The 14,142-nt window shown below is 34.9% G+C and overlaps 1 protein-coding gene across 7 annotated transcripts in view; it reads right to left on the bottom strand.

Moving 5' to 3' along the window:
- ssbp2 (single stranded DNA binding protein 2) overlaps nucleotides 1-14,142 on the bottom strand; it is a 134,286-nt gene continuing 120,144 nt past the window's right edge. For all 7 annotated transcript variants that reach the window (XM_062972280.1, XM_062972284.1, XM_062972281.1 and 4 more), the window contains one exon: nucleotides 1-13,748. In XM_062972280.1, the coding sequence (XP_062828350.1) occupies nucleotides 13,719-13,748 (30 nt within the window). In that variant the 3' untranslated portion in view covers nucleotides 1-13,718. The remainder of the gene's footprint in view (nucleotides 13,749-14,142) is intronic.

Below are 14,142 nucleotides of genomic sequence, written 5' to 3'. Positions count from 1 at the left end.
TAATTTTATACCATTTTAATGAGTTTCCATCAACAAAATTTTACAATTTAAAGAAGACTTTTCAGTTGCAAAACAGTTTTAAAATCATATGTATAAATTATGTCTACTACAACTCCAATACAGGTAAAGTAAAATACAAAAATAACCAATACTGAAATTCAAATACAAAACCCCAAATAATGTTGCACGGGTACATATGTACACTTGATGAATTCATGCAGTTACACAGTGCAACAAAATTAACTGCTTTAGTTTAAACCTATCACAAAATGGAACAACCATCTCTGCAAGCAGAAGAAAATATATTTTTGTAATAAATCATAGTGCATTTAGAAGTTAAACTTTATAAAATGATTGCTGAGTGATTTATTTCTAAAATTCCCCAGTTTGTTCAGACATTCCATTTAATTTTAAATTACACTTTCACTAAATAAAAATTTAGAACAGTTGAAAAAGATTTGATGCCAAAACAATTCTGCCTGATCATTTCTACTAGCCAGGTTATTTGTATCACTTGTTTTCAAAGAAAATGCGTATGCTATATTTGATAAAAAAAGAGTTCTAGAGTACAGTAGGTGGAATCCAAAGATACCTCGCTTCAAAAAAAGACACCAGACATATGGTTATGTGCATGTGTGCACCCAAGCACCCATCCACACAAACTATATATGAAGAACCATCTTTACACCTAAGGCCTCGAACCCAATTGCCTTGATTGCACAAACAATTATCTCAAAGGAATTTATGGCTTGAATGACATTTCAGACAATTAGGTGGCCAGGTGCAAAGTAGGCTATTTGCCTGTTTGGTGGTTTTGCACAAAGTGCAGGTCATGTTATAGGAAGTTAATGTTCAAAGAACTGTGCAGTAAAATATTTAATATGCTCTAAAGTGGTGAAACAGCCTAATAATCTCTCATTAAGCAAGTAGTATTGTAGTATTGTTTTTGCCACCAACATTTAATCTTTCACGCCAACTGCTGTTTGGTATGCAACAATCCAAGTGTGTAGGTTCCACTAGGATTTATATATTCACCAGGTAGTAAGTAGATGAGACTTTGATAAGAGTCATCTACATAGTATGAGATTTCTCTCTCAAGTCTGTTTAATGCCAAGCATACTCTCAGTGCAATCCAAAATAGGTCTACTCACAATAAAGTCCTATTTAGTATACTAAGACTTACTCCCAGGTAAATGTGTACAGGATTGGAGCCTCAATGTTTCTGACAGTCAAGCACTACATACATACAGGAATAGGATGTATTAATAAAGTGTGGTAAAGAAGAAAGCCTTTTAACGGTGGATATTAATGGAGGAACAAGGGAAAAAGAAAGGTGAGAGTATGTATATATATTATACATAATGAAATATTTGCATTCTGGAAAACGTTTCTTATTGTTCTGTACATGAGGTCACTTGGACAAAGATTACTGGAACAAAACAGGCCAATTTCTGTATGCACTTCATAATCTTATGGCACTTCTAAGAGGGAACTGATATCCATGATGGGCTGCAGAATAGGATTCCAACTGTCCCCATATTCAAGGAAGCATTTTTGAACAATAGAAGAAAGTAAACGGTGGGATGGAATTTTTGGCGACTAAACATACATTAAGAGGCACAGGAAAATAATGAGATCAACACAGTCTAAATTGTAAATAATATTGACTACATTTATACTACTATTTGTTCCACATTTCCTTAAACAAGCCATACAGGATGTGTGGGTGGCCAGAAAACGAATAATAAAACAATGTGTGTTAAATAACTTATTCACATACTTCACTACCATTTAGCAAACTACCACCCCCTGTGAGTGTGTGTGCATGTATATGTCTGGACTGCTAGATAGTAAAATACTAAAACTTTACATGCATTTCTAGTACCTTTGTCTGGAGTTCATACACAAAAAATCATGGCAGGGATGTTTCTAAAGAGAATTCCGCTATTTGTAAGTCAAATTTTATGAAGTAGTCCCTTTCCTAAAATAAGCTCTTATCTATAAGTATCAAAGAAATAAAAGAATGTTCTATACATTTATATAGCAAAAGATAAATGAAAATTGTGAATTGTTGCTTAGAGGCAGGCATAATCATTTCACTACATCTGCTGTTTCTTGGGCTCAGTGCTCACATTGCTATATTAGAGTTAGAACTGTAATAGAAATACAGTACAGTACTCATTTCCATACTCTTGGTGCACCCAAAAATTCCTGCACAATATGAAATTTTATCTGCATGGCCTGGGTCTCCTCACTTTAATTTTGGAGAGTAGGAAGGTCAACCACTGCTGCCTAAAAACTATGTCTCCCTTGAAGAATCTGAAAACAACGGCTGGATTAATGTCAACTATTTGCAAAGGTTATAATCAGGAACTGGAGGAGATAATTGTATAATCCTTGTGGTACAATTACAATGAATGTGACTAAATTGTAAGTGCAACTCTGTTCCAACACCCGCAGCAATTTCAGATTTACCAAACATCAGAAGCTAATAAATGATAGTATTTCACAGTATTGTACTTTAAGGGGAATACAATGATTTATAGAATTCTGCTGAAAGACAGACTAATGCTTTAAGAATAATATTTTCAGTATATTAAGCCATTTTGTTAATATAATATTGAAAACACAACAGTTACTCTGCGTTGAAGGGCCTCTGCTTGACTAATTGTATGTCAATTTACCAGAGCTATCAGACGCACCAGGGGAGCATTGTGACTTCATTCATTCCTCAAATATGTCAAACTGGATTCCAAGTTTGTTAGACCAAACATCCTACTGTTCATGGGCCTGAGAACTATATATCTTGTATAAGTCATTAAAATTTGACTTTGTAATTAAAAACTGATTCCCACTGCAAGTGTGGAACAGCATCTTGATAAGCAGACACACAGCTCCTGGATTTCTGATCGCAGCAGATTGCCTTACTCCTGAAATTACTCAAGAGGTTCCTTTTAGAAATTCTCATTATGAAACCCATCATGAGGATGTTGATATTGAACCTATGTTTCAGATTAGTATTTCTAAATATAGAAGATATTCGAGATTCTAATTTTGGGAAGTTTGGTATTTTGAGCAGGTTAAAGGTAAAACAAAACATTATTTTCCAGCACAACGATTTGGGAACAAGTTCTCTGGGTCTAGAGCAGGCATGGGCATACTTGGGCCCTCCAGGGGCTATGGACTTCAACTCCCACAATCCGTAACAGCCTCAACCTTTCCCCCCTCAGCTGCTTAAACGGCTGAGGGGATAAAAAAAGGGGCCCGAGGCTATTAGGAATAGTGGGAGTTGAAGTCCAAAACACCTGGAGGAAAATGAAAGGGCTTGAGGCTGATAGGAATTGTGGGAGTTGAAGTCCAAAACACCTGGAGGGCCCAAGTTTGCCCATGTTTGCTCTAGAGCTAGTTTTGAACAAGGCATGTAATTTTTTACTTTTTCCGCAACCATATTTTACAGTAGATGGTTAAAACTTGCTTTACAATTTTCTATTTCAGTGTTGCTCCTTGATACATAACAGTATTCTCACCTGGAGGCAACTACACAAAAGTACATCTCATTCTATTCTATGTGACTGCGTTCTAGGTAAGTGTAGGTAGTAGCCCAGTGGTGTCAATGATGTCATTCTCCAAATATGGAATATTCCTCAGTATTAGCTATGCTAAATAGATCTGCTGGGATTTCTGGAAGGCTACATGATCATCACACTGATTTATAAAGTTGTATAATTTTGTATGTTATAATATTTGGAACTTGCATATGGGATTGCACATAAGCGCCAAGGAGAAAATGGCTAGTTATTTTTTAAATCAACAATATAACATTTGGTTCATTTGGCATTGAAGTGGAAATATAAAAGGATTGGGTATTTTTTTCAAAATGATGTGCAGATCTTACATGACCATTTATCTAAGTCTGGGCGTGCTGGTCTTCTTTTTATTAAATTTAAACAGTTAACTTTTCACTAGATCCATACATACCAAAATAAAGCTTTTGTAGGCTGCAATCCCATGCACATTTACATAGGAGTAAATCTCACTGAACTCAATGGATTTACATCTGAATAAACAGGTACAGGATTGCATTGTTATAAGTTACAATGTGTCTGAACTATGTTTTTTTTTTAAAAAAAAAATCTGCAAATGCCAATAAATCACATGGATGAGACTGGTATATATTATATTACATCAGTATCAGATTTTATTCTTTACAATGGGTTGTAAAGAATAAAATCTGAAACCACTACATATGCTTTAACCATATAGTATCAGTACATTTTGATGACAGAACAGTATTCAGTATATAAAACATATGGCTATACAATCAAAACCATTATTGTTTTGAAACAAGAATTTACAGTAGTAATATGCAGCAAAACCTACCATAATTTTACAGCATATCCATAGTTATGGATGTTTTATAATGCCAGTTAAAAAGGAAAATACATTTTCTAGATGGAATACCTTGTGCAAATGTTAGATTGAAAATAGTTTACTGATGCCTGACTAGACAATGGAAACAGAGATAACCTCATCAGATGTCACTCTCCCTTTCCCTTGAAACACTTTCAAAGCAGGAGGGAAAAATAAGTGTAACGAAAGCTTTTTTCTTAACATTAGGCACTATGAAAAAGATGCCATATTAAATGATTTTCAAGGGAACACTTGAACTAAAAAAAAAGTAAATGATGTAATGAAAATTTACCTAATTATCTCTTTAAAAATAGTTTTGGTAAAGATCTCGTTTTCCGAAATAAATATGCTGAAGGGAACAAAACTTCACGCCTTGTGATGTATACACCATTATTTAAAGCTATACTCTAGTTTTCATTCCCTATATATTAACACACAATAATATTGGAAGATATTTTTTATGAATAGCTTTTGGGACAAAATTACTATCTCTTAAATGTTTAAAATACAACGATAGTTATAACAAACCTTGGAGTTCTGCAAACATTTTAAATGTTTTGCATTTTTTCTGTCTATGCATGCTCCTCAATCTGTAGACCCACTTTTCCCAGGCTAATAGACCTGCAGAGCTAGGAGATGGGAAACTTCCACAAGTACACAGCAAATCCTGTGCAGGGCTCTTGTTGCATATCTTAATACAGGAACTCTGTTTTTGCAGCAGCTTGTTGTTACTGGGGCTGGCAATTCATACATGGAAATTCATTTCTGTATGCAAATCACCTGAGAACATTCGACGATTTCTGTAAAGCAGAGATAGACAATTTGTGGCAATTCAAGACCAATGGAAGGCAAGTCCATCTATCCTGGACAGAGCAGTAGGTGGTAATAGCAGCCAAGCAATATCTGGAAAGTCACAAGTTGTCCATCCCTAGTTTAAATGATGTTCTCCTCGTACATAACATGGTTGTCACTGAGCTTTTAAGCCAATGGCATCATTTAGATTATTAGTACTTCTTTCAGTGGGAGGCAAATTTCCTATCAACAATATTGACTTTCTGTGCAATTACTATGGGCATTTTAACACCAGAATATCCGCTATTTATTTCTTTTGCTCTTTGTTGTGCCAAGCAGTCACTTTCAGGCTGCCATCTGCTTGAAAAGAATGTTGTTTAGCACAGAGTGTTGTTATCCCAACTTTAGACTATATGAGCTCAAACCCAAACAATATTGCAAATTCGTAACAGCTGTTAATATTGTATTAATAAGTGGAAACAATACCTTTAAACTGATTTTATAAAAACTGCCTGCAGTTCAATGTTATATATTATTTTACAAGGCAAACACATCACTGTGACAGAAAGGCATTTGCTCTCACTAAGGTAAATCTCATTGGTTTAACTGGGACTGCTATATAGCTAGAAATAATATGTAAAGAACTAAACCCAATTTTATTCCCTACGACAATAAACTCATTAAAATCAATGGGATATGGATGAACTCATTCATTTCAGTTTACTTGGGACTAAAATTGATTTAGCCAAATATGTACAAAAGTACCAAAACTTAGCATTTGCATTTCATTATGTACACTAAGGGAGCTTCATATGAATATAAATCCTTTAAATTCACACTCTAGCTACTTGTTACATCACAAAACGGCAGTGTATCTGCAGCAAACATGTTTGCCAAACTTGCTTCAGCATTCAAAAAATGTGACATTCTTGTACAATCAACAATCCCTACCCTCTATTTTCACTTTTGCCAAAGAGTAAATATATTTTCATTGACAATAATAATAATGACCATTTGTTGCAAGGATATTAGATTTGCCAATCTTCTTTCTACTCTCAACATAAAATTGAAAATGTTGGAAGAAAAAAACACCCACCACCACCAAATAGAAAGTGGTAGTTACAATTCATTTGTGATAAAACTAGTGAAAGAGAAAAGAATCAAAGTGTGGGACTGAAGAGTACAGATATGAATACAAGGGTCCCTTTCATACTACACAGTTATAGCAAAATGATTCCCTGGAATGTGTAGTTTAAGATGTATTTAGAATTTTTCAGCCAGGGAGTGTTTCACCAAACTACAACCCCCATAAGATGCAGTTAAAGTGGGAGGTAGTAGTGTGAAAGGTTGCAAGAACCTGACAAAGATGCAAGAAGATAGGGCTATAGAAGTGGTCAAGGAGGGAATGAGGATGGGCAAGAATGGCTGATGTGCATGAAAGGTAAGGCAGCTGTGAGATGACAGTGAAGGAGGCTGAAAAAAGAAAATGTTAGAAAAAAACTATTTTACTGTGAGAACTGCAGCACAGACAATGTCTGATGTGGTAGCACTTTCACCGCATGAGGTGGTGGTCACTAACTTAGGTGTCTTTATCTAGTTATCAGTAATGGTTGATAAATGAAACATTAGTATTCAGAGACAGCAGACCAGAGACTTGAGTACATGAGAGGGGGTAATGTGTTGCCTTCATGGTCGTGAACTTTCTGGAAGCACTAAGGGTCCACTATTGGGAAGGTAAGACTGGACTGGGTGACTCCTTGCTCTGACTCTTATGTTGATAATACTGAGAATGTTACAAATGAAAATGTTGTATATATACTTTGAGGACTAGCCCTCATGGCCAATGGTGAAGATGTTTTGAGCTGAAGACCAATAACATCTAGAGCAGAGCTTTCCAAACTATGAGTCAACATGTTACTGTGTCATTTTCAGTGCGTAGGTGTGTCGTGTGAACGTAAGGAGAAACCTATGAGTCTATGTGAAATAAGCAATAATCATATATTTTAAAATATGTAATTGAACAGTTTTCATGAGACACGTTGTGTTCCCATACATTTCATTATTACAGCTTATGTATGTGCCTGTATCTCTTATAAAGAGTTGTTTGAACTCTTGGTTTGCTAGTAAAACTGAATTACTGTTTCACGTAATGATGCATGTCATCAAAAGTACGTCACCGATAGGTAACATTTGGAAAGCTCTGACCTAGAAGGCTAGAGATAGCTCGCTCCTGGCCTAGGCAGAAATGGATGTGTAAAAGAGGTATGAGTGATTAGGAGACCAATGCTTTCCCATTTTTTCTCCAGATGTCTATTTTCTAGTGCCTTTCTGGTCATGCACCATTTCAGAAGCTCTTGAGATCCTTGATGATCTGATTTTGAGATGAATGGTATGTATGCCCAACAATGGTGGGTCACCCATTAGATCCCAGCTGAGACACACACATATAGGTAACCCTTGCAAAACTTAACTTCAGTGTTTGCAAATACCAACTTATATATTTGATTTGAAAGTCATAATTTTTGAATTAACAGGATATGAACATGTTTTCTACAATCTTATAATGATGAAGTCATTTATGGTCTAAATATTTTTTCTATAAAAATGAAAATTCAGAAATGTGGCCATGAAATGATGTCAACTTATAAATAGAACTTGCACTTTGGCAGACACATACATATATCAAAATGGACAAACATCTTTACACATATCTATGGCAAATTCTCTCATCACATGAGAAGCTTCCTTGCATATCTTGTATGTAAATAACAAAACATGTAGATAGACATTGCTACGCTAATACAGTAGAGTCTCACTTATCCAGCACTCACTTATTGAATGTTCTGGATTATCCAACGCATTTTTGTAGTCAATGTTTTCAATACATCGTGATATTTTGGTGCTAAATTCGTAAATACATTAATTACTCCATAGCATTACTGCGTATTGAACTACTTTTTCTGTCAAATTTGTTGTTAAACATGATGTTTTTGTGCTTAATTTGTAAAATTTGATGTTTAATAGGCTTTTCCTTAATCCCTCCATATTATCCAACATATTTGCTTATCCAACGTTCTGCCGGCCCGTTTTTGTTGGATAAGTGAGACTCTACTGTACATATTTTGGTGTTAAAACATGAATACACACAACAACCATAGGGAAAGCCAATAAGCTGAATGGGAGTTATCCATAGCATGCAATTACAGTGCTTTGATGCCACTTTAACTGCTGTAGTTCTACCCTAGGAAATCCTAGGATTTGTAGTTTGGTGATAAATTTAGAATCATTTGGCTGGACTTCTAGTGCTGTAGATCAGGGGACTGTACCAGAGAATTCTAAGTACCTCATTAAACTACAAATCACAGGATTCTATGGGACAGAGCCATGGCAGTTAAAGTGGTATGAAACTGCTATAATTACACTGTGTTGATATGTTCTAGAATTGATCAAATGAAGTAAGAAAAGAAGATAAACTTTCACTCCCAGAAATTAGTTATATATAGGCATATATCAATTTCTGTTTTGTGTTTTTTCCCTTACAAAAAAAGCAAGGACAGCATAGATCTGGGCAAATAAATAAAAATGCCAATGTTGCAAGCACTTGTGCACCTTCATTGCTGCCTGATTCTCCACTTTGTATCAGCAGAGCTCATGTGCAAGTGCATCCCAAAACTTGAACACATTTTCAAAATAAAATTGTAATTATCCCAGGCCAATTTTTCCAAAAAGATTTAAAGTGTTCCATGTGCAACTATATGAAAGATATTCTAGTAATGAATGGAATAGTTTCCTTTTGCACATTTCTCTATGTGCTTTTAGAACACTTAAGTGAGGCTTGTGCCACTGAACAAACTATAAAATTATTAGTATTGCAAACTGGAAACTGAAAATTATATATGGTCAGAACCCTAGTTTTTTTTTCAATATTTTAAAATTTGGATCAGCTTGCTTTTATCTCAAACTTGTTTTAAAAGAGATCCTACCATAGAATTAAACATACAACTTAAAGAGCCTACCAAAATCATTCTTAAAATTCCAATCAGGTTAGTCATAAAATGACCTCCACTTAATCAAATAAAAAATTACTTTATTTTGGTAATCTTTTGGAAACATTGACAGTAATGATTGCATTCTTAATGCTTAAGTGTTTTGTGCAAACTCCTATTGACAATGTTTATGCATCTCTTTAAAATAATAATCAGGGAACAATACATGAGATCTAAAGGAACCTGGAATAGTCACTGCAATATTTATTGGCTATAATTTCTGATACCAAGGCAAAAGGGAAAAAGTAGAACACACTGATTAATCTCTCTCTAGGATTTCATCATCTAATTCTATAACTTCATTGCATCTGAGATATTGATGTAATAAGCACAGTGGTTTCACATATATCAATGATTTTAAGTCATGTGATCTTTTTGACACAAAGATTTTTAAGTTGATGTCTATGAATGAAACAAAACATGTTTGATCTAATAGTTTTTAGCCATCTGAAATTAGGACCTATTGCTTTCGTTGCAGTTTAATGCTATATGATCAATCTCTATGCTTATGTGCTTATGCTTCCTTTCCCTCCTACCGCCTTGCATGTTCTGCATAAATAATTTTTTTTGCAAAAAAAACTAATAATTGGCTATTACCTTCAAACTAGTAGACAAGGTTTGCACTTGCCCTACAAATCAGGATTATACAAAAAAATTAAGATTAGAGAATTTGTGAGCAAATTCTTGATTCTATAGTGTCAAACCATGATTTGATGATACATGTGAGTCTTTAATGTGCCTATACATACATAGGTAATGAAAATGAATATACTTAAATTAGCATTAAATAAATGTGATTTTAACAAAAAGCTCACTTAGGAAAAGTATAATGAATGCTTACATTGTATTCATTAACAATATTCAAGGGAACTAAAGAGGCTGCCTCTTGGATATCAGTTCTTCCAGCTTCTCTCTTTCCAGTAAGACTGGTAAAAAGGGGTGAAGGGATTTGAAACATGCACCAAATGAGACCAGGGCAGTGGCAACTAAAACTTTAGCTGATCAACTAGAATGAATGACGCACAACTCAACAGGGTTCCAAATACAAATTTGGCAGCTGCAACACCGAGAAGCAAATGTGTGAAGGAACCATGCTTAATGTTTGCTCTTATGCATCTCTTTCTTTAGAGTATGCCTGAAGCAAGTGCTGACTGAAATAAAGTTCCTACTATCTTTGGGGAACACACAAAAATTCAATAATAAAGGAGAGCTAAAATTCCACTTACAAAGTAAACATTTTGAACTCCTTTTCACCAGTCTCTACAGCGCCCTTCTTCTACTCTGCCTCCAATACACAATACCCCAAACCTATACTAGGCATTTAAAAAGTCTGCATATAAATCATGCTTCAGATTAGAAAATTAGTTCTACTGTAAATGTCTGTTACTGTCTTTAAAAGCCAGATCATATTTCATCTAAATTGTCAGTAAATCTTTAAAGATGTTTTTGTAAGATTCCTATAGAAGCACAGACATAATACCAAGAATTTATGAGCAGGACTAGAAAGGAAGATGTTCTTCTACCCACAAGTTATCCTTTAAATTAATCCAGAGTGATGAGTTATTATGTGAACAGTTTCCACATACTTGCCTCTGCTGGAATAATTTCATCAACAAATCCAGAGAACAAGAAGATCCATCTCAATTGTGCCTACTGTGCGCGTGCACACACACACACACACACACACACACACACACACACACGGCGTAAACAAACATGCACACACTTCTTTCTCCAGGGAACTTGGTATTAAGGCTTGTATAAACTTATAAAGACATGCATGGATGTTTCATCATGCTAGAAAGAAATCAATTCATGGCAGTCAATCTCCTCCTTTGATTTTGACCTCTATTTTGCTCATCTCTATAAGCAGCTCATTAGAAAGTACAAAATGTCACATACACAAAATAGCATTTACTTAGCAGTGTCTTTAGGTGTTGTGTGTATAATATTCTATTAGTTTACGTGGCTACCTGGCAAAGTATATACTTAATGTTACAAGTAAAAACTTAGGCACAGAGACAACTGTTTCACATGCATAAAAGGACTGATGGGACAAAAGGATTTGGGATTAAGCAGTCATATCTCTTTATAGAGCAGTTTGAGCCAGAGGAGGCCTCTATAAATAAAAAATGGGAAAAGGTAATGTTTGCAAATATAAAATTCTTCAGCCATTGACACTGTTTCAGAAAGTGCTGAGCAGTCTAGAAGAGATTTGGGAAGAGAGGGTGTAGGAGGCTGTAAAGAGGAATCAGGAGGAATTACGATCTCCCAGCCATTTATAGAAGCTTCCACTGAGTCAAAGAGCCTTCTGTTAATGAAGGAACAATATTGGATATAAGCCATTATTACTTCTTGTGCTTTATGCACACAATGAAAAGAAGAGAAATTAAATTACACATTTCGCACCAGGATATGATTTGGGGGGATGGAGGGAGGAAATGTAAGCATGATGTTGCCCATTCCTACTTGTTTACTCGTTTCACAAGACTAAAACAAGTAGTCTTTTAAACAGTTTCTATAAAACTGACACATTTTTTTTTAAAAAAAACCCTTCCTTTGTCTTTTAAAGTCAGTGACAAAGGGGTGAAAATCATCATACACAGCTTCTCATTTAAAATGAATACTTCCACTGTCATTTCAGTGAGAGGTGCACTGGGTAGACTCTCCTGTAACTAAATTCCCCAATGACTTCAAGTAAACACAGATCAATCCTCTAAGGCAACACTTCAACTCACACATTCGCTGGAAGAAATTGATTAAGAGATGTGCAGATAATGGGAGGGTAATCTTTAGAAAACATCCTAAAAACAAGAATTTACTTTAAGATGATATTACAAAACTGGAAATTATGCTTCTCTTCATGCATCAGTACATTTGAATAAAAGGGGCTTGCTGCCTCACTCTTTCTCCATGAGCAGTGCCTTTAAACTCCACGGTCATTTTACACCAAAAGAGATGAAATTCTGGAAGAAATTTTACTTGGTCTACATACTTTAAATGAATTTCCAGAAGGGTAGCCATGTTTGCTGTTTTTCTGCAGAAAACTAAAAGTCCTGTAATACCTTAAAGACTAACACATTATTATGGCATATGTTTTCTTTAGTTCACAAAAACTTTCTGTCCAGTAAAATGTGCTGGTCTTTATGATGCTATAGGAATTGGTGACTTAAATTAAATAAACCTATTTGTATGGCCTGAGAAACATCAAGAGGTCTTTGCAGAATTACAAATAACATGAAATTACAAATATTTGGGTGATGAAGGAAAGTGATAGGTTAAGAGAACCAGTGAGGACCAGTGTATTTGGGGAAGAAATGGCACAGCTGGAAAAGTTTTTAAGTTCTTACAGATAATTGGAGGTTATAGTGTTACTAGCCCTGGGAGACAGTAGTGGATTGCTAGAAAAGGCATGCCTCAGCAACAGAATCTATAGCTTTTATTAATGACTACATTTATGGAAGATCATACTAAATAACTTTTTATTTTTTTCCAAGGGCAGAAAGACAAAATCTGCCACTTTTATTGCTGGATGCTACAGCAATTGACCAGAGCCCAACACAGTAATGTTGCATTTCTCTGCATAGATGAAGAAGCTGAGATTAACTCATACTTCCCTTGAAAACAAATATTGAAGGATTTGCACTCCGATCCTCGACACAGATTTACATGGAAGTAAATCTGAATTATATCACTGGAACTTACCACCATGCAAGTTTGTTCAGGATTGTACTATTAGGCATCTATGAAGAATCAGGGATCAAGAAGCCCTATAAGTTCTTGTCTCTCACTTTTTAGAATGGAAAAGGACAAATTTCACTTGCATGTCTTCAGTTTTTTTTTTTGAGACAGTGGATTTTTCAATTCACATGGTTATTGGTATCAAACACAACTTTATGAGAGCCCTCTTATAAACAGTTTTATTCCTATCAATGATGTCAGACAATGACAAAAAGAACTTATTTGAGATCTTCTTTAAAAAAATAACTTACAAAGCAGTGATATACACAGCACAAAACAGTTCAGATGGGGAGAGGGAAGCAGTTCTTTTAATAGTTAAAATGTAAACGTGAAAAAGATGGAATAAAAGTCCCTATTTCTTATTTCTACTTAAGATGCCATGTGATAATATTTTACAATGTCCTGCAGGTCTATGTATGTATGTGCGCATATCTATGTCTCTGTAACACACACATACATACACCTACCCTACATATACATACATAGATAATTTTGCAGTTCAGACTTGGGTAGCTCCGATATGCCACTTATTATGGATGCTGAAATCAAATCAGGACCCATGTTCTTCACAAAACTGGAAAGATGGTTGGAAAAAAAACACGGTGGGTCCAAGTGTGGCAGAGATCTTTTCTGTTAAACTGTACACAGGGATGAGTAATTTTTCTTCTTTAGTAGCTCTCTGGAGAGGGCCATTTCAGTGCAGCCATCATGAAGAGACTTGGTTATGGATCACACACTCATTGTCATGCTGGGAGAATACTGAAAAATAGGAATCAATGTTTTAGCACCAATCTAATGATTTAGTAACAACTGGAAAAAAAATCATATGTTTGTGAGACAACATCTCAATAAGTTAGTAAGCTTTGAAAGTGATCCTGGATGCACTGCTTAAAGATTTGTTTAATTACCAGTGATATTTTGTTCCTTATCAAGGACTCAGTGAAATTATTAATAATAAAACTGATTGATGCGATCCTACTATAAATAAAATAATAAAGAAAATGAAAATTTAGAAAGTTTTTGCTTTGAATTAGGGAAAATTTAAATCTTGATTCAAATCAAGTATCAAGTAACTGAAATTAATATTTCACAGAAAAAGTTCCTACTAATGCTTTCATCAGCCTTTATGTCCAGATAAAGTAAAACTGAAGAA

The sequence above is a fragment of the Anolis carolinensis genome, chromosome 2 (assembly GCF_035594765.1).
Source record: "Anolis carolinensis isolate JA03-04 chromosome 2, rAnoCar3.1.pri, whole genome shotgun sequence".
Taxonomy (NCBI): Eukaryota; Metazoa; Chordata; class Lepidosauria; order Squamata; family Dactyloidae; genus Anolis; species Anolis carolinensis.
This window is presented reverse-complemented; position numbering and strand designations above follow the sequence as displayed.